At 29.8% G+C, this 26,319-nt stretch overlaps 2 protein-coding genes across 2 annotated transcripts; one reads left to right on the top strand and one right to left on the bottom strand.

Moving 5' to 3' along the window:
- Positions 1–11,281: 11,281 nt before the first annotated feature.
- Positions 11,282–12,644, top strand: LOC105779193 (uncharacterized protein At5g19025). Its single transcript, XM_012602955.2, has one exon. The coding sequence runs from the start codon at positions 11,613–11,615 to the stop codon at positions 12,336–12,338; it is 726 nt and encodes a 241-aa protein (XP_012458409.1). The 5' UTR covers positions 11,282–11,612; the 3' UTR covers positions 12,339–12,644.
- Positions 12,645–14,839: 2,195 nt separating this feature from the next.
- On the bottom strand, positions 14,840–15,484 carry LOC105779198 (E3 ubiquitin-protein ligase MPSR1). Its single transcript, XM_012602960.2, has one exon. It carries the CDS (start codon positions 15,257–15,259, stop codon positions 14,924–14,926), a length of 336 nt encoding a protein of 111 aa, XP_012458414.1. The 5' UTR covers positions 15,260–15,484; the 3' UTR covers positions 14,840–14,923.
- Between the last annotated feature and the right edge of the window lie 10,835 nt (positions 15,485–26,319).

Raw genomic sequence — 26,319 nt, 5'->3', positions numbered from 1 at the left:
TTTTAAATTTCTCTCAATTCTCTCTTAATTCTCACACCAATTTTTATTAATCTCTCAACTCTTTTTTTTTACTAAAATTGTATTAAGGTTTTTTAAAAACAATTTTGTATTATAATTTATTTTGTATTTATTGAAATTAGTAATGGCAACATCTCTAATTTGTTTGGATGACAAGCACATTTCAATCGGTCAATTGCAAATAGTAAGAATTTTTATTATTATATTTAATTTAATTTAAATATTTTGTTGTTATACTAAAATTTAATATTTTGTATGTTTTTTTATATAGTCGGAAGATTGAATTTTGGAGACATATATTCGTAATCTACCCATTCCTCCATCGTCTTTAATTGAACCATACTTGAGAGGTGCAAGATTTTTGCACGTGACCGTATGGGTAAGGGGTGTAAATTGGACCTTACATTTATAAGCGCGTTGGTGGAAAGATAGAGACTCGAGATGTACACATTCTATCTTTAATGCAACAAGTATACTATCATACTCAAGGACATGCAGTTACAGCTTGGGTTATCGGTGGATAGGTTGGTAGTAATTGGGTCAGTTGTCACTGCCGATTGGAGAGATGTATGCAAGCAACTTTTGGGAGGGTTCTGGACACAATTTATGGAGCCTGGATAGATATGAATTGGTTGAAAAAATAATTTGGTGGGCTTGATGCGGAATCGAGTGAAGTTGAAAGAGAATAACACGTTCCGGCTTACATCCTTATGATCATTGAGGGTCTCCTACTGCCTGATAAATCACGAAATCTTGTCCACTTAAGGTGGTTGCTAAAACTCGTGAACTTTAGAAAAGCAGATAAACTCAGTTAGGGGCCAGTCGTGTTGGCGACGTTGTACCAGGAGATATATCAGGCGATGCAACCATAGAAAATTAAAATCGATGGTTAATAAAAATTTACATTGTTAAACCAAGTTTAATTCAGTCATTTTCTAAGGATAAATATGTACAGTGATCCAGTTTACACGAGAAAAATGGAACAAAGTTGTATATTATATTATTTTCTATAGTATAATTAAAATTTGTATTTACAAATTACAAAAAAATTGAGCATGAATGAAAAAAATCAACAAATAGATTTCAGTTAAAAAAATTAATAAATTGATCAATAAAGTGTTGTCCTTATTGTAACTCATTGATATGGATATAACGACATTTTATACCTTGGGTTCCTACAAAACCCACATAACCTCAGCTAGTTTGTCTTCTCCAGAATGTCAATGTTGTCGCATATCTGAGAAGATTTCGGTTGACCTTTTGGTTTATGACGTAATGAACTATTAGGTAACAACTTGAATGGAGCGCTCGATACTAGCGGCCACATACCTTGATCTAGGACCGGTGGGAATCCATATCTCCACATGTTATACATGTGTTGTAGTTTGTACACTTCGTCCACAAAGCTCATATAATCCAAACGTACATAGAAACATATTGACATTGCATTAGCGCATGGAAAATGAAGTACGTCAAATCTCCCATAGTCCCAGGTCCGTTGTTTCAGGTGTACAGATACACTCCCCTAGCAATACCTTGGTTGGGTCTGTCAAACTTCATAACCCAAAATGATAGGTCTTCGAGTGAGTGTCACATTGAATACATACATTTCGCTCGTGTTATAGCCTCCCTAATTTCTTTCATAATGTCATCGCATCAAATATGATTGCCCTTTATCTGTCTAACATATTTTTTTCGCTCGCTTTAGAAATATTTCTGCCAAATGAAAATATGTTTAATTCACAACCGAGGTTATTAGCAAATGATGTGTTCCATTCAATATAAAATTGATGCATTTCGTCAAGTTTGTCGTCATGTACCTATATCGTAGACCCCCGTCATACGATTGTGTCTACTAATTGAAAGGTATGCTAGAGAGGTAACCCACACCGGCACTGTTAATGGCCCGTAAGTTTTCTAACATTTTATGGAAACAGTGTTTGACTAGTTTGTAGCTTGTCGGGAAAAGTGAATAGTTTATCCATTCATTTCAACATTTGCTGATCGGTTAAATATCAAATAATTGAAATAGTGGCGAATACATACCCATATTAATCACTTGTGAGTGCTAAAATTAAGATTCATGATGTCTGTGGTAGTTTGTCGCAATATGTCTTAAATAATACTTGTGGTGTGTGCGATCCTAAAGGCTTCCCTGTTGTTCAATTACGGCCAATATTTTAGGTCTCTTGTCGGAGATGACACATATATCGTGTTGGGGGACAACATACCTCATCAACCTAGACAATAAGAAATCCTAATCGTCTGCCTTCTCCGACGGCGTTATTGCAAAAACAATTGGCAGGATTTTTTGATTACCATTATGTGCTATAGCCAACAACAATCAATGCATATATCTTCCATACATAAAGATGTCATCGGTTTGTACCAGTGGCTTACAGTATCGAAATACTTGTCGATATTGCTTGAAAGTCCAAAAGAAACTATGGAACACTCAGCATCCATGGATCAACTTGTCATTGTAATACGTAGACATCATTTCCAGATCAGTTACGCAACCTAGAACGTACTGCTCCAGTACTTGACACCACTACCACAAATCATTGTATGACGCATCCCATCCATTATGCATTTTCTTCAATGCCTTCTGTTTTACGATCCACGCCTTGCAGTACGATGTCATGTAATCGTACTGGCTAGGGATATTTGTAATTAAAATTGACATAGCAATTCTGAGACTCATTTTGTAACAGCCCGTTTCTGAGTCTGATCGAAACAATGGTTTTGGGACCACTTAATCGAGTCAAAATATTTATTTTACTATTTTAATAAGTCTTACAACATGGTAGAATGATAGTATAAAAATTTCGTTAAGAAATTTTACTGTTTAAATGTTTAATTTGATAAAAAAGACTTAATCACGTAAAATGCAAAAGTTGCATACTATTTGTTAAAGGGCATTAATTGCTATGAATTTAAATGTGTAAGTCCTTATGTGGTTATTTGACATATGGTTAATAGGATGGACAAAAATAGTCATCCATTAAGTGAATTTTGTGTTATAATATAAGGTTAATATAGTAATTAGTGAAATTAGGGAAATTATATTAAAACAAAACAAAATGATGGCCATTTTATCATTTTTTATGGCCGAATGAAACAAGGAAGAAAGCTAAAAATAGGGTTTTGATATTCGGCAACTTGGTAGCTTGATTAGGTAAGCAATTTTGCTCAGTTTTTGATGATTTCTATGTTTTTGTGATCGTTGCTTTGTGTACTAGCTAGCCCGTGCCTTAATTTTTGAGTTTGTTAGTGATTTTGAAAAATGCCATTGATGAAGCCATGAGTTTTATGATGTTTGATGATGAATTATGCAAGCTAGGTGTTTGATATATATGTTTTGTAAAGAGATTTTTGGCAAAAATGTCAATTAGGAATTTTAATTGAGGAATTTGTAAAATGTTGAAATATTGTGGTTGAAAGTGTGAAATAAATAGAAATATGTGGCTGCTAGTATTGTCATAAAGATTCGGCTATGCATGGGTTATGGCCTAAATGCATAAATTTGCCATTTTGTGTAATAAAGACTAATTTGCAAAGTAGTCAAAAGTATAGGGGAGAATGTGTAAATTGCCAAATATATGAATTGTGGATTAAATTGTATTGAATAGTTACTGAAAGTATCGAATTTGATAATATTTAGATCAAGATAAACAATTACCGGAACTAGATTGGGAGAAACGAAAAGTAGACGAGTAGACGACGGTTTATCAGAACAATACAAGGTAAGTTCGTATAGCTAGAATCAAATTGTTAAATATTTGTAATTGTCCAAAAATAAATGTATATAAGTTGAATGAATAATGTACTTGAAATTTAAATTACCGGTATACGATTATATTACTGTTTATAGGAATGAAAATAAAATGTTACAAATGTTATATATGTTACATGGATTTGGTATAATAATATGCAATGAATATGTAATTTGAGCATTAAATTGTATGTACGTAATTAAATTGAATATATATATGATTTGAGAAATTGAGTTATTGATTATTGAATGCTTAAATGATGAAATTGGACAATATCGAGCCCTGTTCAAGCTTTAGAAAATCGTCGGATACGAGTGACCTATCACTAGGGTTACCGTTTGGTTGAGCTCCTGTATTTGTTGCGGACTCACCACAGCTCGTATGAGCTTACCGTTTTAGCTCTTATGAGCTTACTGTTTCAGCTCTACGGAGCTTACCGTTCAGCTCGATAGAGCTTACCATTTACTGGCTCAAGAGGAGCAAACCGATCATGGCTCGAAAGAGCGTAAATGATGAGGAATTGACTGATTTCTGATAAATACACTCATAGTGTATCACCCGTGTATCCCTCGATGTTCTAATAGGTTCAACTGGCATAATTACTGTTACTGATCATATAAATAAACTATATAATTATATGGATGAAATACTGTTGATATGTATAAGTTAATGTTGATACGGATAAATTTCTGTTATTACTGATGAATTACAGGTTATACGAATAGGAAGGAATTGATATAAATGTTATATGATTTACATGGTTTATAAGTTACATGGATTATTTGTTTTATGAATATATGACTTATAGAGATGACATGAGATATTTAGCTATATGACTTGGATTGATTTTATGATATATGTTTATATGAATTGAGGAATGAATTTGGATGTTAAAAGAATGTTATATGTTTGGTTTCATCTTTATGAATGGATGAATATATGGATGTGAAATGACTAACTTGTGAATGATGATATGAATAGGCTTTGTGGACAAATGAGTTGATTTTAATTGCTTTAATGTTTAATGTTAAATTGGTAAGTTTAGTTCTATATTATACGGCTTACTAAGCTTAATGCTTACTTCGTTCATTTTCTTATGTCCTATAGATTTTGAAAGCTAGCTCGATTTTGGGGTTTGATCAAGCTATGTGATATGGCTTGAGATGGAAATGTTAGGTTTGGTATGAAAGCATTATATGTTATGCTCATTTTGCGGTGAATTTGATAAATGGTATTTTGGCATAAATGAAGTATGATTATGGATATGTTAGTATGAATGGTGATATGTGTTTACTTGTGAGTTCCGTAAGATTTTGACATGGTATAACAAGGTTTTGGTATGTTTTATAATGTATTGAAATAAGATATGTATACATGTTTGGATATGAAATTGATATATGAAATTGACATTGAATTTGGTATGTTTGAAATGGTATTCAGTAAATGTTCAATGTTTTACTGTTCTGAACTGAATTAAAGGTCTTGTAATGCCCGTTACCTATTCTGGCGACGGTTACGGGATAGGGGTGTTACACGTTTTCACCATAGGTAGTATTATGTTCGTGATCATCTTTGAATCCAATTTCGAATGATTCTGTGAAATACCTGCAGCAAAATGAGTACGTTAAAATTAGGAATTCAATACCTTAAATATAAGATAGTCTTGACGCGGTACCCATGACAACACACGCATGTAGAACCTAATATTTCTTTATGGTCCACAACCCCGTCTTTTTTTAACAGAAGCCATGATTTTCTATTCACATCTGATATCTAGCATTATGTATTTCACCTTAAATTTGTCCAATCAAGATTTAACGTGAAAGTTTACCTCTTTCTTTATGTTGTATCGCTTCAGTGTTGTGACAAAACCATCTTTAGAGGAGAACTCATTTTCCGCGTCTAAATCACCCGAATCCAATGAAGAACTCGCATGGCCCGATCTTCTGTGTGAGAGTTTTGCAAACTCCAACCCAACTTTTGCTGAGAGGTTCACATTATGCATATGGGTCGGAGGTGAGTTTTCCCTGAACTGCTGATCTTCTTCGGCATCTTCGCCTAGACCTTCACCGTCTAAACTTCCATCTTTTGGTTCAGTTGGAACTAACTCTAGTTCAGAAATAATACAATTTCTGAACCATTTGCCTTGAGCTCCTGGATTGGATTGATATCGAATTCAGTGCTCTCTTCATTCTCAATCTTACCAACATGTCTAGGGTTGGATATCCCCTAATCAATGGAGTTCGTAGGGAGTACATCATCCATTCTTATATAGTTGTCGAAACAACCAAAATCACCTACTGATTGCCTACCGTTGGAACTTAATTCCATACCCCTATAAGTGTTCCTGACGTTGAACATCGGCTAACCGAAGTTCAAATCAAAACCACTACTTAAGTGTCATGCTGGGGTCAAGTATTCTGGGTTATCGCCAAACCTTGACTACTAGACATTTTGTAACACCCCTAACCCATGTCCGTCGTGAGACTAGGGTTACGAGGCATTACCAAACAAAACACAGTTCAGATCAGACATTCTTTACAATTCATACGCACAGTAATGTAAAAATAAAATTTCCGAAGTAAATTAATAAACCAACTTCCTATTCATACAAGTCAAAATCATTTATTTGAATAACATACCTAATCACACAAATCATGCTTTATTGAACATTCTCTTAAACGGACTATATTTCAATATCTAACCATTTCAATTACATTTGCTAATTCAAAACTTTCAAGCCAAGCCCTCAAATATCAAAACCAACTTGTACATATTTGATAATTACAAAAATTCAAGCCATGTGACCATCGTTTCTAGGAAATTCGAATACTCAATTTATAATCAATCATATTTTATTTTATGTATCGAGCATATATATATATATCGAGACACCTATTTGATTACATCCATTTCATAGCAAATCAACGATCATACCATTTTATAAAACTGAATACTTTCGCATATTACATCTTTCCAACCTATACCATTAACTAAATAACACATGTAATATTTAATAAACATTATACATGCACCTATTAAAATACTTTAGTCATATCTCACAATTCAATAATCATTTACTCGTAAAATGTTAAGTAATTCTATTCATGACCAACTATATTTTAACATCATCAAACCATACAAATAACACCTTAAAACCAAAAACCATTTCTATATTCAATTACCATATCATTTCATTTTAAACATTATATCCAGATATACATTTTACCAAATTAATTTTTAACCATTTTACAATATAAATGCCAAATCATAAATATCTAATTTGCAAGCTAATTAACATATCTAATATGTTATATTCAAATGCAAACATGATTCCCATATCTAATTCGCATGTGAATTATCATACCTCTAATTCATATATATACAACTAATTAACACTTTCAAATATCAATCATCCAAATTAACTTCTATGTCATTTAGATCATATCATTCTTTGTCATTCAAAATCGAGCCTAACTAGTCAAATACCCTAGCCGAATACTAGCTAAATATATGCACTACTCATATTTAACCTTTAATCAAAACACACCATTTACCTATTTAACTCATTGCTAGACACATTATATATATGCCAAAACCTAATCAACCAATCATAACCATAGACAATCATCAAGCAAAAGCATAAATTTCAAGATTTACAAAATGAACAAGCCATTTTCGCATGGCTTATTATATACATGTCCAAAATTAGACCAAATACATGCCATAAATTCGAAATAAAACTTTTAAAGTACCGAAAGTAGACGACAGTGTGAATGGCTTCGTTAACGATCCCCGAGCATGTAATGACCCCCAAAATCTATAAATCAATGACAAATAAAAATACAAAGTAAGCTAACTTAGCTTAGTAAGCCTTTAGCAAATATATATAAATCATATAATTTCATAAGCAATTTATCAAAGTCGAATATACACATATATAAACATTACTAATACATTCATTAATCTCAAGTCATTTTTGTCATAACCATTTGTTTATACACAAGCTTCCAATCATATACCAATAATTAACATATGGTCGAATATACCTATTATATAAACACATATACCTATTATGATAGCAATGTGTATCATTTTTGTTATATAACCAACCAAATTACTTACCTAATTATCAAATAGGTAATTAAACTTCACATACCTGATCATTATAACTTATTAATCCCATTCGATACCACATCGGCATAAAGCCTACTAATCACAAATCCAGATATGATACACCAGCACGAAGCCTGCTAGGCATAAAGCCTGATCTGATACACCAGCATAAAGCCTGCTAGGCACAGAGCCTGAATATCACTGATATAAAGTCGATCTTACACATAATTCATATATAGGAGATCCTGCTTATTCTTTAAGATTCATTCTAAGCTTTTCAAACATTGTATCTTAGTAAAATCGAACTCGTACCCAAAACTTACAAGCATCCATACATTCGACTATTAGTAGGAAAAATTCATACAATTAAATTCAGCATATAAAATTCATATACATTCTAATTTAACAACATTTATTTGCTGATAGACTTACCTCGGACAATGAAAAATCGGAATAGGACGGTTAATCGACGACTTTGGTTTTTCCTCGATCCAACTCCGATTTCTTTGGTTCTTGATCTAAATGTATTAAAAATAAAATAATTTAAATATAATTCCATTCAACTTAGTCCAAAAACACATAAATGGGAAATTACCATTTCCCCCTAATATTTTACACTTTTTGCAATTTAGTCTTTATTGCATAACACACAAAATACACAAAATCTCACAACAACATAGTTAGGTCGAATCTTCCTTGTATTCATACAATTCCATGCATTTCATTTATTTCGCATTTTAGTCCTTCAAAAAATTATTTTCTTAATTTAGCCCTAATTACTCAAATTTACCAAAAATTCAAAGACAAAACATGTTAATCTAACACATATATTTCATATTTCATCAACTAACATCATAAAACTCAAACATTTATCAATGAAACATTTCAAAATCATCATCAATTCACAAAATTAAGCATGAGTTTTGAAGTATTCGAAGCAACGATCTCAAAAATATAAAAATTATCAAAAACCAAGCTAGAACTCACCTTGAATCAAACTAATCAATGGCCAAATACCTAGCTTTGTTTTTTTTGTTTTCTTTAGTTTAGTTTCGGTCAAGAAAGATGGAGAAAATGGAGTTTAATTTGATATAATGTAACATTTATTATCATAATTATTAGTTTACTTATTTAACCTTTGTTTCTAAATATTTAAACCTTATATACAAGGTTGTTCTTGACCAATACCACCCACTAACTATATTTTGGCTTTATTTCATCATAAATCTCCTATTTTATAAAGACAACAACAATTAGGTACTTTTAGATTTAACCCCTAAATTTTTATTTTACGCGATTAAGCCATTTTCTTTAATCGGTCACTCAAACGACAAAAATTAAAACACGAAAATTTCACACAATCAAATTCACACATAATAAACTCATAAAATAATATTAAAATATTTTTTGGACTCGGATTTGTGGTCCCGAAACTACTATTCCGATTAGGGTCAAAATCGGGCTGTTACACGTTCTACATGTCGCGGTTGAAATCTAGGGCTGGGATCGATTAGTGTCTTTCCATTGATGATTCTAGGATATCATAATGGGAACTTTCTAACAAAGCAATGAACCCACCACACAATTGTGTCGTTGGAATCTCAAGTTGCTCTTCCATTCTAGCCTCTCGAATTGAACATATGTCGACCTCTGACCACCTTTATCTGTGTTTGCAAACTCCGCATGTAACTCTAGTATTGGTGATCCACTAACAATATGTGTATGCACCACCCCATCCCCTTTTCACTTTTGATACCGAAAGCGTCATATTTGACTGGGTTGACCGAAATACAAAATTGATATTTCAATAACGATATTCTCATCTAGGTGGATCCAACAATTTTTTGCCTAATTTTAGCACACAGCTCAAACAATTGTATGTTCGAGTTCAAAGTCAATTGCGTTGTGTTCTCCGATGAAAAAACAACTCCATTGTCAATGTCACGGACTTCACCGTCGTAATAAGCAACAACATTAATTCGTCCACTCATTTCAACGAAATAACCTGTTTCACATGTTGGAAACAAAAACATTATGCAGAAAAATAGAATTGTAATTATATATGAACAACAAAAGTCAAACCTTACTTGATGCAATTACGTGTTTGCTCCAAATTATGCCTTATGAAATGGCTTGCAAACTTCCTCTTCTTGTGATTCTTCATGTGATTTAGCTTGCTCGAAATTGCCTTATGGCACTCAATGCTGAAAGCCATCCTTTTATAGAGCAAGGGTGAGTGACAACTGGTTTAGAAAATATTCCCGAGATATCTCACAGGTGAGTGGCAAGTTTGCATGTGTAGAATTTGGTAGAGGAAAAACGCTCTACGTAGGGTGCAATTTTAGTGACATGTCAAAAAATGTCACTGAAAACGCGCCCAGTCGGATGCGTTTTCAGTGCAATGTCAGAAAAATACACTGAAAGCACATCTAGCTAAACACGTTTTCAGCTGATATGGCACAAAAATGCGTCCAGTTGGCGCGCTTTCACTTTTCTGACATTGCACTGAAAACGCACCTTACGTAGAACGTTTTCCCACTACCAAATTCAACTCCTACAAACTTCCCACTCACCCAACAAATATCTTGATATTCCTGGGATAATATTTTCTGAAAAATTCTGATAAACCTCAAGTTGCCGTAAACTATGGGTGATCAAAACTCAGTTCCATTCGAAAAAATACAAACTAAAAGTTAATCGAATTGAGTAATTCAAATTTTAATTTCGAATCAAATTAAATTTTACAATTCAAATAATTCAAATATATGATTGGTGTAAATACGATTGTTGTAAATACAATTTTGCTACTTGTCATTTTTGAAAATTATACCAAATTGGACTCTAAATAATGTCAAAATTTTGAAAAGTATAAAAAACCCTAATCTATTATTTTATAAACCCTAAAACCCTTAATCTTATAAAACCCTAACATTAAGCCTTTAACAAAAAGTTAAACCCTAACCCTAAAATAATAAAATAACCCTAGTTCGTGGAGAGAGAATAAAAACGCTTACAGTTGAAAGCGTTTTCTTGCCAATCCGTTGAAAACGCATTCAACTGAACGCATTTTCATTTTTTCAGCCTAATTCGATAAATTTTGAAAAAACCGACTTAATCCAATAATTTTTCAAAAAAATCGACATTTTTTTTGTATTTTAGCTAGATTGGAGTGATGGGAAATGTTTTCTAAAATAAAATATTTAAAAGAAAAGGAAGACGGACCCATAAAATCATCAACACTGAAAACACAATTTTTTCAAATTAAAAAAAAAAAAAAAAGCAAAGTTGAAGCCCATTCTAATAATCAAAAGCCCAGAAAACAATATCCATTTTTAATTTTTTTTATTTAAACGTGTAAAACAACTATAGTTTTTGTTCCCTTTCTCTCTCTTCCCGTAGCCGGCCTGTCTTAATTTAATTCATTTCCACTTCTTCTTTTGCTCTTTAACAATTCAATCTCAAATCTAAATTTAGGATTGAAAATTTCCCAACTTTTTGGTGTTTTTTTTTCTTTTAAAGGGATATAATCATTTGGATACTAATTGAAGCACCTGATCTTGTTGAGGTGGAAATAATAAAGTTATTTCCCTTTGTTTTTTGAGCTTTTATGAGGTGGGTTTGGTCTGGATTTGGAGTTTAGGGTTGAAGGAAAAATTTATTTATTGGGTTCTTTTGGAGTTAAGTTTCAGGGTTTGATTTGAAATGGTATATTTCCATAGATCAATCTCCGTCTGCAATTCGGTTGACCAGGCTTCTCCAATGGCAAATTCTGGGAATTCAAGTGATCTCATGATGAACCCCAAATCAGCGTCATCAAAGGGCAATTTTTGTAAGAAACAAAAGGTATTCAATCCGCCACAAAAGGTATTCAATCCACCAAGTTGTTTAAAAATCCCCTCTTGTGAAAGATCAAGATCTGCCGCCGTTGATGTTGTAATCTTAATTGCTGTGATTGCTGCTTTTGGAATCTTATTGTTTCCAACTATAAAATGCATATCTTTGAAAGTGATTGAATTCATCGAAGCTGCATATGATTTGGTTAGAGATGAAATGATGATATCTCCAATGATATACGGATCCATAGGACTTGGTTTTTCTTGTTCTGCAATAGCTGCTTGGATTTTGCTTCTTTGTACAACTAGGAAATGTGGGAACCCTCACTGTAAAGGGCTCAATAAGGCCACCGAATTCGATATTCAGTTGGAAACCGAGGAGTGTGTTAAGAACTTGAGCCCTACGGTTAAAGATGGTGTTTCCAAAGGACTTCTCCAATTGCTGCACAATCATCACAAGGAATTGGAAGCCGAGCTAAAGAGGCTGGCACCGGTTAATGGAAGAGCAGTGCTTGTGTTTCGAGCTAAATGTGGATGTTCCGTTGGCAGATTGGAGGTTCCGGGACTGAAGAAGCAAAGAAAGATCAAGAAATAGGGTTTAAGGATACGATTAGATAGATGAATTTTAAAGCAAATACAGAAACTAGCTCGTAATGCTGAGAGGAGTTTGAGTGCCTTCTCAAGCTATGTTGTCTTTAAATAAGCTTCTCATAGCAATAAGTTGTAAGGATTATATACAGTCGGGTTATTAGCGGAGAAAATAATAACCCTTTAGTTTATTTTATAGCTATTTTAGGGAAATTTATGTTGTAAAGCTTATGTGTTTGCGTTCTTAGTTTTGCAATTTATTTTTGTGTAGCTATAAATCATTGAAATTTGAAACCTTTAAGGCATTAGATAATCATGCTTTTGTTGAGCTGTTTGATTGTTGGTGTGTTACGAGAATTATTTGATCGTGATGCGCCTTGTACAAGGAGTCCGATAAGGAGTTCTAAGCTTCCTCAGATCTTATCCTCGATGGATGGGACTTCCACTCCTGCAAGCCATATAGGTGTTACTCCCACCTCTTACTCTGATTTGATGTTTTAACACTTGGGCCGGCAATGAGCATTATCTAATTCCTTACTCTGAGGTTGATCTATGGGTCAATTTCGCAAAGACAGGTTCATGGAACAAGAGCAAGGTCCGAGATAAGCTCTCTCACTCGGGCATACTTTAGGGCTTAGCTACAAGGTCTTTTGAATCTTTGATCTGTTTTACAAGTAATATTTCCTACATTTTCAGCTTCATAGTAGTGTACTGCTGATTACATGAACTTGGTGTAGTGAGAATTATTGCTCATACAGTTCCTGAACCAGATGATTTTGAGAAGGTTATATGTCTTGCAAGTATTCTCTGCTGAATCTTCTACGCTCTATTGTTGTGTACATTTGATAGTAGTATATCTTATCATATTCGATATTAACAAAGCCGGTGGTTATATTTGCTTATGTTTTCTGTCGCCGAAGCGTTACCAGTTGGTACTAAAAGTGCGTTTTTCCTTGTTTCAAGCATATTCCGTTAAAGGAAGAAAAGGCGAGATGAACAGCATGCAGATATATCGCAGAGGTAATTTAGTTCCTTTCCTTTTTATGATTTTAAGCTGTTAGCAGTAAAGAATAAACCGATTTTGCTTTGCATGTCGGTTTAACATTGGTTCAACCTCTTATCTGTGTCTATGTTATGTTGCTCCAACTCTTATATCTTTCATAAAGCATTTATGTAGGGACATGGCATGGGGATATGATGTACATTAAAATCTTTAAAGATGATTTGAACAAACCGGTGTAAAAGGAAGAAAGGATAGAGCATATTTTTGAAGATGTGGTTGGGAAGGGATAAGCACTACTACTTGCATGAATCGGCCATTATTGTTGATATATACAAATCACAGGGTTCTTTTTTAGATAAAAAGATTGTAAAATCCATGACATTGAATCTCGATTAAGTTTGTTTATCAATTTTTATAGTCAAGCTCAAACCCGAGCTCTAGTTCAACTCAATAATTAAGCTTAGGGTTAATAATATATATCAAGGGCTATAATGTAATTTAATAATATGAAAATAATTTTACTCTTTTTCGTATTTTCTTATACAATTAATATTTTAACAATCTAAGTGTCATATTCAGTCGTTAAATAAATATATATCAATACAGATAATATCTATGCATAAAATTTTATATTAACAACGTTATTATGAAAAGCTCGATATGAATCGCAAGCCGTTTGAGTTAAGTACTATTAATATTGGAGTTAGTTCGATCAATATCTCAAACTTGGTTCGATAATTACTTGCTTGAATAGCTTATGAACACGAGTGTCTCATTTTTACCCTTGTAATCTGAGATTTCGATCAAAATTTAAATTTTGGACAAATTTACTCTGTTTTTCTATTATTTTTAATCAAATTTATCTTTTTCTTAAATAAAATTGAAATCTAATTAAAAACAAGGAATAATTACATTACAATAAAGAAAGATTTTACAAATATTAGGATCAAACATTGGATCTCATGCTAATGAGCTTGAAACTCACATTCATTGAGTTTACCATCTTAAACATTAAAGAGTAGATATAATAAATATAATTTATAAATTATGAACTATTATAATTATTGTATATAAATTTGTTTTAAAATTACACTAAAATCATACCTTCCACTCAAACTATATACTTCCCATTTACCATGCTAAAATACTTTTAACTTTTGATTTTTAGCAAAAGGTATTTTTAATGAAATTGCATTTTATCTTTTAGTATATTTTCTACTTTAAAACATATATCATGTTTTATTCTTTCAAAAACATTTTTAACAACAATAATAATTTCATTAAAATTTTCAAAATACTTGTTAAAACAATAATAAAAACTATCAAAATTTTAAATTTACTTGTCAACCTAAAAAAAAAATCATATATTCAATAAATCAAAACACCCCTAAAATCAGAAATCAATATTGACTTCTACCAGTATGGAAGATCATTGTCCTACTCAATACTAGTCCTGTAGAAGGGTATGCTTCAGCATCATCATCATAATTATCTACTCTACTCTCTAAATAAAAATGCAAGAATTTTGATTAGTTTGGTTCACAAAAACTCTTGAAAGTATAGCTTCAGCTAAACACTCCTCACCATCATCATTGTTCCGACCTCAGACCTGAAGCCGTCATTGCTAATGCTATCAAATTAGCCAAGCTAGATACTCTTACAACCGACTGTACAATCTCCTGATTTCCCGATCCCAATATTCCCAAATTACCATTGCCGCCGCCGCTGCTTTCACCCTCCTCATCCGGCATCACAAACCGACAAACCGGGCAGGACCGATTGATGCGCAGCCACTTTTCAACACAATCGGAATGAAACACATGCTTGCATGGCATCTCACTTCCTTCTTCTTCCTCTTTAAACTTTTCCAAACAAATCGAACAATCGTACCCTTCTTCCACTTTTTTCCTCGCAATTGCTTCCATGGCAGCCTTCAAAGCGAGGACACGCCCGCCCCGGTTTATTAAATAAACAAAATCAAAATTCAAAGATTAAAGATTAAAGAAAACAATATTACAGAAAGAAGAAATTTTTAATTATGAATAACCAAAAAAAAAAAAATCAAGGATTATATATAGGATACGGTGGAGGCGTTCCCCCAAAGTTGAAGCAGTTTAGGGCTAGAGTTATGGTATTAAGATTTAGGCTAATGTTCGGAAGTCCTCAAACTATTACATTATGTTCAAACAAGCCCTTTTACTTCTTTGTATTCAAATGAACTTCTAATTTATAATTTTCTTTGCCATTAAAGCACTTAATTACTTTTTTTAAAAATTTTGAAGTGCTTGATTTTAATTAAATGGTTTTTAAATCTTTTTTCTTTTATTTTTACACGTCATACTTTTATTAATTACAAATCCTTAATCTCAATCTTTTATTAAGCCGATTGAATCTTTAACTCGATTGATATGAATATTGTTGTCAACATAATAAGACGTGAGTTTGAGTGTGCTGAAGCGTATTATCCTACTATTTATGAGTTGGGGAGAGATTATGTGTAGTTCTAAATATTGTATAAAAAATTAAATATGATTCGAATCTATGATGAGATTGTTACGATATTTGTCTTTTCTTTCTGCTGTTATTTGGTTGGTTATAGCCGCCATTGCTATTCTATTAGAATATTGTATTGCTTCTGTTATTTTGTTTGTTCTTTTGACTGATGTAATTAGCTGGATATTATATATATATATATATATATATATTATATTAGTCATGCTTTTGACTTTTGAGTAGGCAATTTTCCCTATTTTTTCTCTTCTCAATGTTCTCTTAAATTTTCTATTCCTCGTCTATAGAATCTTTCTTCTCTATTATTTTCTTTTCTTTGTGAAACTTCACCCCTCATCAGTGGTATCAAAGCCTTGACTCTGGCATCATGCTGACAGACGATATTACCACCAGACTCCAGAATCAAGTTTCCCAACAGCAGCAAGATCTGTTGAAAACTTAAGCAAAAATTCAAGCATTAGATAAGAAGAGGGATGAGCGGTTCAATGAACTCTGGTTAGATCTTAAAGTCTTTTTTCGAGTTTATAACAGAGAAAGATACCCCAGACAAATCTGCGGTGTTATTTGGTTCTGCTAGCTCTGCAAAAGGAAAGGAGCCATGGTGGCTCAGCAACCAATTTTCAGGCAACCACAATATATTGAGTTAGGGCTTCAACGAACCTTTAAGCGGGAATGCCCAAAGTTTAACAGTGGCGACTTTAAAGGATGGCTCATGAAGTTAGAACAATAATTCATCGTAGCATCGGTGGTAGCTGAACAGAAAGTCTAGAGGGAAAAGCTTTACAGTGGCACCAATATTACACTCAATACGAAGGAGGGTCTGATAAGTTGGAATGGGGTACTTACAAGGAAGACATGAAGGCCAGATTTGACCTACAAGAGTTTGATGATCCAATGGCTGACTTTGTAAGTCTCGAGTACAATAGTAGCGTAGACTAATATTACGAGGAGTTTTTGGGATGACTAAATTTGTAATGATTTAGTTTTTAGTGGTGTGGAAAAATATGGTTTCAAAATTTTATTTTTGTAAATTGAATCCGTAAATATAAAATAAAAATATTTATGAAGTTAATATAAAATTATATTGAAGTTTGGTTAAGTAATTTAGCCGAGAAAATGATTAATTAAAACTTAAGGACTAAATTCTAATAGTCCAATCACTATTGAGTTTTAATTAAGAAAAGACTTGAAGACCTAAGTAACAATTATTCAAAGGATTAAAATGGATAATAAACCGATTTTAAATAGACGAGGAGTGTGACGATGATTTGCACTTAGAAACGATTTAATTAAAAAATTGATTATGATTAATTAAGATTAATTAGCATATATATTAAAGTTAGTGGAGATGAAACATCTTCTTCATTTAGCTTAGCCGAGCCGTCCCACCCTAGAAAGAAAAAAAGAAAAATCCTCCATTTGTTTCAACATTCGACCATCAAAATCCATAAGGTACTTAATCTATTTTCTTATAATTTTTATAGATTTATAATCATGGGGACTTGATTTAGTTAGCCCATGTATCAAATTGTTCAATTGATGAATTTTTAGTAAGTCATTATTGTTGAGAAATTGATGAATTAGACTTAAATTTAATAGATATTAACATTAGATCATGACAAGGACTAAATTGTAAAACCAATTAATCTTGTTAATTAACTTTATAACATTAGGGACCAAATTGAATAAATTGAAAATCTTTCATGAAATTATTCCATGAATAGGAAGTATGGGGTCCCTAATGAAAGAATGTGGAATTAAATTTTAATCTGAATCTAGATATCGAAAAATATGTTTATCTCGAGTATAGGGACTAAATTGAATAACATGAAAAATATGGTTGGCTTTGTATTTGAATGTGAATTAGATGAAATTTGATACTGTTTATTTATTGAACTATTGTTCGTAACTAAAGATGATGCTGGGCGTCGAGAGGGAAAGGAAAAATGAGAGTCGTCAACAAGTGACAAGAATTCAGTTTGTACTTTTATGATTCGAGATCAATATATTTGTTTCCATATTCATGTTAATTGCATGACTGAGTATCATGATAAGTATATAATGGTTGTATAAATTGATTCATCGTCTCAAATCCTTCAAAATGCATTGCAATCATGAATTTTCTTCGTTATAGTTGGTAAGATTGGGTAATTGTAGAAATTGAAACTCTTAAAATAATCTTTCGATTAATTTAAAAGAATTTTGTAAAAAAAATAATTTTATAAGAGATTCAGTATTATTCCGTTTTAAAATAATTGAATAAGCTAATCAATCGACCATCACTAACCAACTAATGAACTCTTTGAATCACCTCATTCCAAACTCTCGACAGAAAACGCCAAACATATTAACAACATTGTATTTGTTTCTCATAACTTGAACCCAAAATACTCCAACATCACATAAAATTTAAAAATCAAGTTTGAACAAAAAAAAACTTTATTAAGCTTATTCAAATTGTGAAGACCCAAACCATCATTAGCAAGCCACCTACAACAATGATCTCAATTAACAAGGGTCGATTTACAAGAGTCAACAGTTGAGCCTTAAATAAATGCTTGAGTCAACTTCTCAATTTTATTGCAAAAAAAAAAAGGGAATCAACGTTGAGTTCACGAAGTAATTAGGGATAGCTAAAAGCACCGATTTAGCAAGAGTAATTCTTCTCAACATAGAGAGCCTCCTAGCATCCCATCCATTTTGTTTAGCACAAACTTTATTCATCTTTCAACTTAATAGTAGTCATTTTCCAAGTCCATAAGTTGAATTGTTGATTTCGATTTTCAGAGTGTGTAGAATTAAACCATACCCTCCTTCCCATTGGTTTGATAATCATAGTAAGGCTCATAGTTTTCTCAATCAATGAATGCACTCTTTTTAATAAGCAACTAAATAGGATACCATCTATAATTTTCATTATTACATCGCCATCATGTAGCTCCATATCATCATCTTCATGAACCTCTTTCCTAATATTATCTTCTTCTAAGAGCACATCTTTAAACGAGACTCATGACCTCCATTAGATGCACTCATCGAATCACCCGTGTCAATCGTATCATCCCTTTTTCGTCACACCTTCTTGGTCACCCTACTGATCCCCTCATCAACCATCTTCTTCTTGAGGAAAATGACTTTGCTTATGTTATAGTATTAAATATTATTACAGATTTAAATTTTAATAGATATAAATAAAATAATGTAAAATAAAATATCACATGACTTGAAAACAGATTGGACAGAACTCAAGTCGTAAGCTTTGGAGTCCAAATTCAACTTATATTTTAAATAGACCTATTTTTTTGTCGAAACTTATTTTCGAACCTTATATATTTATTCAAACCTCTCCGATATAAATGAAGTTTTAGATATGCATTAATAACTAGACTCTTAAACAATGCAAAACAAATATAAATTTAAGATAAATAAATATAGAAAACAATTATATTTACATTTTATGAATGTAAAGTAGTTGTGGTAGGTTTACAATTATCACAAGTTTTAAAGAGATAACCCCTTGTTGCTTTCAAAATTTAGGTGAGTTAGATTATATAAAATAAATAAGAAATTAATATAATTCAGAATAATTATTAGTTCATAATCAATGATTTTATATTATTAAAACCCCAATATTATTTCTTTTATTTTAAAAAATCAATTTTGTTGGAGCACATCTTAGTTCTTAAAATTTATATAAAACTATTCAATATCAACTATAATAAAAATTTATAATGAGAATAATGAAAACTATATTATTCTCAACATTTGGATACAAATGAATATTTCTAAGCATTAATTTTGTCATATTATTCTTTAAAATTAAAAAAAACAGTTTATTACCATACTTGGAGTAAATAACACTTTTTTTTTTAAAAATTTGAAATTTTATATTTTCCATTTGAAAATTATTTAAAATGGACTATTTAATTTATTTTATTTTAAATTTTTAAGAGTTTTTTTTCAAAAATTTTATATTTTTATTGAAAATAAAAAGACCTTTTAATTTTAAAATATTTTTGTAATTGTTTATGTAGTGTAAAAATAAAGACTAAATTGACAAAAATGTAAACATTAAGGGTTAAAAAGTTATTTTTATCTTTTTTATAACAATCACATTAACAATTCTAAAAATAAAATTGATGGAGGAACCAAAATTTTGAATAAAAATATAAAAATTAAATGTCTCAAAATTAAAATATATAACTAAAATTTAAATTTTACACAATTACAAAAACTTTTAGCATATTTAAAATGAAATTACAAAACTCTACTATTATATTTATTGAGTGTTTAGCATTCTTTGTCAAAAAAGTACTTTTGAGAAATAAAATGTCCATTTTAGACATGTTATTATCAAGTAACAAATATGCATTTAAATAATATTTAAATTAGTTAATATTATTATATTTTAGTAAGAATATAAAAAATTATTATAATTTGTTGTTAATATTTTAATATATGAAATATAAATTTTAAATATTTTAAGCAATAAATATTAATTATTTATAAAATTTAATTAGAATATATAAACTATATTTTAAATATTTAAATATAAACATTAAATATTTGTAATTAGTATTTTAAAATTTTTTATTTTTAATTAATGATTTTAACATATTCATAATTAAGCACCAAGAAAAAAAAGTACAACGTTATTGGAGGGATAAAAAGTAATTAAGACCAAAAGTACTTTTGAGAGAAAAACTAAAATTTTAACTTCTCCTTATTCTGCACAATTTTATTTTAAAAGTATTTTTAGAGTCAAAATATTTTTTTAAACAATGAAAAATTAGCTTACCCTATTTTCTATATCCAAAGTCCATTCATTTTTGTCTTGTAATTTTATTTTTTTAATAATATTAAATGATATTTATGATGCTTAACAGATTCTAAGAGGCACACTTTTTTGTACCGTACGTGGTAGATTAGGTGCATAGCCATGGGCTGTCAGAGTTTAGCCCGAGAAAAATTTTCTATTTAGGTTGTTTTAAAATTTAATAAAAATTTAAATAGTAAAAGTAAAATTATACTTTAATTGTCTTAAAAATCATAAAAAATTAATTTAATATTTTAAAATTATAAATATACATATTAAAACAATAAAATTACATTTTTATTATCATAAAAATATACAATTTAATTTTGACCCTTAAATATATTTTTTGACTTCACCGGCAAACAATAATAAAGGAGCAAGCATACAAAACAAGAGCCACTTTTTCATTCCATGAATCTCTAGTTTTTCCCTTTCTTGAAGGCTCAATATACATATTCAATATATGTTAGATATTCCTTTGTACTTTGTATAAATTGTGGATAGTCCCTATATTTTAATTTGGTTAAATATTTTTGAATTGGTCAATTTTAGTATTTATATTTTTATGTTTTAAAATTTTAGTATTGATCAAATGGTAACATCAAATTTGTTGAACTTTGCTATTAGTTTTGTACAATGCCTAATGTTGTTGATTTAATTCATGTTCTCTAATTAGATAATTTATTAGCCTTTATATTTTTGAAATTTGAAATTTTAATATTAACGCACTTTAAATTCATAATTATTTTTTGTGAGTAATATATGAAAATAATAAGTTATCATGACATTATATATATATGGTAATATATTTATCACAATGATTTAAAAAAAACTTTAATTAAATGAATTTAACGATTATTATTTGTTCAAGACTGAAATTTTAAAATTCATAAATTATGAGATTAAAAATATCTAAATTAAATATTAAAATTTACAATTTACGCATAATTTTAACTTCATAGATAAGTTTTACGAATGCCAAACATTTTGATCATTTCATGATTCACAAAATTCGACAAATTTTCAAATAATCGACATATTCAATATATGAAATGAGAGTAGATGAACACTCAAAGATTGTTGCACACACTAAACACAACATCCAAACATTTTTTTACAGGAAATTAAATATGAAAGTAGAGTTGTATAATTCTTTTTATATTTTTATTTAAAAGGTAAACTTGAAAAAAAAATAGGCGTTAGGTGAATTAGAATAAATAATAAATCTAAGAATTTAGAAACAATCATTTTAAGGGTAAATCTGAAGAAAATGTTGTTTTTAAAAAATAATTAGGGATATAGGTTGATTTTTCCGATATTTAAAGAAATAGATCGATTTTAGAGAGAAATAGAAAACACGTCCTTTAAGAAGGGTTTTCTTTTGATGTGTCTAAAACTGTATTCTACAAAACAAATTTTTTCAATAACTTCATACAACATTTCCTTTGATTAGATAGTTACGTGTTAAAGGTTTTATCTTTAAATCTTGGGTTCAATTCCTCTCATAAATATATTTATAATTTTATTTCATGTTGTTTTAAATTTTTTAATTTTTAATTAATAATTAATAAATATATTTTATATATATCATTATGTTAAAAATATTTTAATTAATAACTCCTTTATTTATAAATACAATAACAAATAATTTTGATTTTATAATATTAGAATTTACCATGCCTTTAATGTAGATAAAAACAATGATATTTGAAATATTATTCATATAAAAATAATAATATTTGAAATAATTATTTGATACCCACAATACAAATGAAGAAAATAAATATTTAATATAAAGAAAATCATATATAAAGAAAAATATATATCAAACAAATTTGTTAAAAATAAAATGCATCTAACACAATGATAAATATAAAATATTATGAATATCTTATTAAGTGGATGTCTATCAAAATCAAGATAAGTTTTGATGTACTTTAAATTCTAATAGTGATTAGAAGTAGATCTCTACTTCATGTATACTTCTTATACCTATAAATATAGACTTTTGAAAAGCATTGTAAATATTTCAATTGATGAATAAAATATGTTGTCTCTTTGCTCTCTCATTCTCTTTTTTCTTTATTCTCTATCTTTTATTTTATAACACATTATGAGCACAATTGTCTTTTATTTTATAATACGGTTACTCCAAATTTGCTGCTCAAGTTATTGTCGATTGCCTTCTAGAGCTATTGCAATTTCAGTATTCAATTGAGGCCTTCGCACTATGGCTAATCATTAGAGCTTTTAACCACTTAGATCTTTAGGTATATTTTACTATGATTTATTTATTATATCATGTTTGTTATAATTGGAGACTAATCATGACAACATGGATAGATAGATTTTGATTTGAAATCCACGCATGTTGGCAATGGTGTTTATGAAATAAAGAATCTATTGGGACGATTATAATTTTGTCTTAGTAAATTTATTGCATTCCCTAAAATGAGCCCAATCATAAAAGAAAATAAAAGCGATATTATTCCAATATTTGGTAGTACAAAATTAGTTGAAAGTTCCGGAAGAGCTAATATATCAATATCTAAAAAGCACAAAATTTGTGATGGTTAATGCATTAGTTTTAAAAGATATTCATTATAATGGATATCATATTGAGATTATGAATGATAAAATATTATATTTCATATGAATTACTATTGCTATAAATATCTATTTTGAAAGGATGAAAAAAAGGAGGATTAAGTTATTGATTTGATTTAAATATTTTGGCATATTCCCTGAATCGAATATTGCATATAATTGTTTGAAAATTATATTTATTTTGTTGATTTAGTGACATTATAGACTTTACGTTGATTTAGACATTTCTAATAGTAAGTGTCACAATAGTATTTATATGTGGATACAAAGTAAAAGGAATGTCAAGAAGATTATTAATTTGTCATAATTTATATTGACATTACTAGTAAATACATGTTAAAGTAAACCAAAAGTTTACTAATGCAAATACATTTACTACTTGGCGTGACTAGTTAAACCATTTTGGATCATATGTGATGTGAAAATTAATTGAGATTTCATATGAACATTCATTAAAAAACTAGAAGATTCTTTAATTTAAAGAATTCTCATTTGTTACTTGTTCTCAATGAAAATTGCCTATTAGAAATTCACTAGCTAAAGCTCATTCATTCACCATGTGGATGGTTTTGATATTTTATGATTTTGGTAGATGCATCTACAAAATAATCACGTATGTTTTATCAACTTGCAACCTATCGTTTGCAAGATTGTTTGTTTAAATAATTAATTTCAGATCATGCAATTAACACAATTCATCTTACTAATACTGATGAGTTTATATCTCAGTCTTTTATTGATTGAGTTTGAAAACCTTTTGTAAAAGTTTATTATTTATGCGCATAATGATTTAGAGAAATTATTGATTGAACGCCTCCGATTAATATCAAAATCATTACTTAAGAGAACTAAACTTCCTATCTCAACATGAGATTATGTTGATTTACATGTTATATGCATCAAATCAATAAGTTATAAATACTCTCCATTACAATTGGTTTTAGTTAAGAGCTAAATATTTCTCATCTTTGAATTTTTGTATGTGCGTTTATGTTCCAATTGTTCCACAATGCACAAAGATGAGTGAATCCTCAAAGAAAGTTGAGAATATATATTAATTACAAGTCTCCTTGTATTATTAGATGTTTTGAATGTATTGGAGACTCAATTATGACATGATTTGTGATTACTATTTTGATTTGATAATTTTCCGATATTAGGGGAGAGAAATAATAGTTGAATGAAATCACCGCTTGTAATGAGTTATCATTATCTGGATCCTTATAGATAGTAATTTGAACCGAAGTTTAAAATTGGATAACTCACTTTATTACAATTTAACTATCAAATGTATTCACAAACTTAAAGAGAATAACCAAGTGTTATATACCATCTAATATTTTGAATCAAAGTCCCAGTAAGACAATCAGTTAGAATAAATAATAGATTGATCGGTTCCAAAGATGAAAATTCTTCTAAATAGTTATATAGTGGAGGCGAGTGCTCCAGAAGAGACATAAGACATAAGTAATAAGTAAAACTCTAGAAGAGATTCAGGTACTTGAAATTGAAGATTAAAATAAAGAAAATAAGAGATTTCAATAAGTTATGTTAATTCAAGAAAATGTTGAACTGATAATAAAAGTGATCGACAATGGTTTTGCTTGCAATATTATTGTTGAAATAATGAAATGAAAGGGGAATCTTGAATAAGTCTATTGAGAAATATAGATATTGAATAGATTGTTCAAAATAGAAAGACGTAACTCAAATACAGTTAAATTCGTGAAGTTTTTGGACCAGTAGTCCAAATACCTAAAAGTATAAAATCAGTGAGGGTACAAATAAAGTAGTTTTGCAAAAGTAGAATAAAAATATAAAATTTTTCGCTAAGCCTTGACATTGGTTATGAAAAGATAAAATATTCTTTTGTGGTAGATGCAATAACCTTTAGATATATTATTAAATTGGTAGTTCATAAAAGATTTAACTTGCTTATAATGGTTATTGCAACCTTTTATGAATCACTATATAGTAAAGTTTATGTTAAAATCCTTAAAGGATTTAGAAAGCCGAAACATATCGAAATTATCGGAAATTGTTCATTTATATGAATTGAAATAATTAGAACATATGTGGTAAATTTGACATAGTGAATAAAAGTTGAAGGAGGATTGACATAGTGAATAAAAATTGAAGGAGGATTATGAAATGATCCAAATACTTATTTGTGTTTTTGTAGAAGAATTATAATTAAAGTTTGCTATGATTATTGGTAAAACTCCTTAAGAGATCAAAATATATTTCTCCCAAACTTTCACTCACTCATGACTTTCAAAAGAATTATGATATAAATGCTTAGCAAATACATTCAAATAGTAATTTGAAAAACTAGTATTCAAGATTGAATACGTAGAATATGAGAAAATGTGTGATGTTTTCATGAGAGGAGTAAATACACGCTGTACTTTTTTCCCTTAACTGAGGTTTTGTTCCATTAGGTTTTCTTGATAAGGTTTTTAACGAGGCAACATATCATGTGTATTATAGATATGTGTACTCTTTTTCCTTCACCAAGAAATGTTTTCCCCACGGGGTTTTTATTTTAGTAAGGTTTTAACGAGACACATTATCTACCAATGGACATCCAAAGGAAGTGTTATGAATATCTTATTAAGTAGATGTCCATCAAGATCAAGATAAGTTTTGATGTACATTAAACTTTAATAGTGATTATAAGTAGATCTCTACTTCATTTATACTTATTATACCTATAAATAGAGACTTTGGATAAGCATTGTAAATATTTGAATGATCAATAAAATACATTCTCTCTTTGCTCCCTTATTCTATTTGTTTGTTATTCTTTGTCTTTTATTTTACAACAAAAATATATAATTTCATTACATAATTAAATATTTAGTAATTTATTTATATAAATAAAAGAGTTATTAATTAAAGATATGAATTAAAAACTTGAAAATAATATATTTATTAATTAAAATTAAAAAAAAAAGTTTAAAGTTGATATATTTTTTTGGTGAAGGAGAGCAAAACTTTAACAATAACATGACTAGTGTGACTTGAACCTAAGCCACACATAAGGAAATA

The sequence above is a fragment of the Gossypium raimondii genome, chromosome 4, assembly GCF_025698545.1.
Source record: "Gossypium raimondii isolate GPD5lz chromosome 4, ASM2569854v1, whole genome shotgun sequence".
Taxonomy (NCBI): Eukaryota; Viridiplantae; Streptophyta; class Magnoliopsida; order Malvales; family Malvaceae; genus Gossypium; species Gossypium raimondii.
Note: the sequence above shows the minus strand (reverse complement) of the source record. Positions and strands in the feature narration are given on the sequence as shown.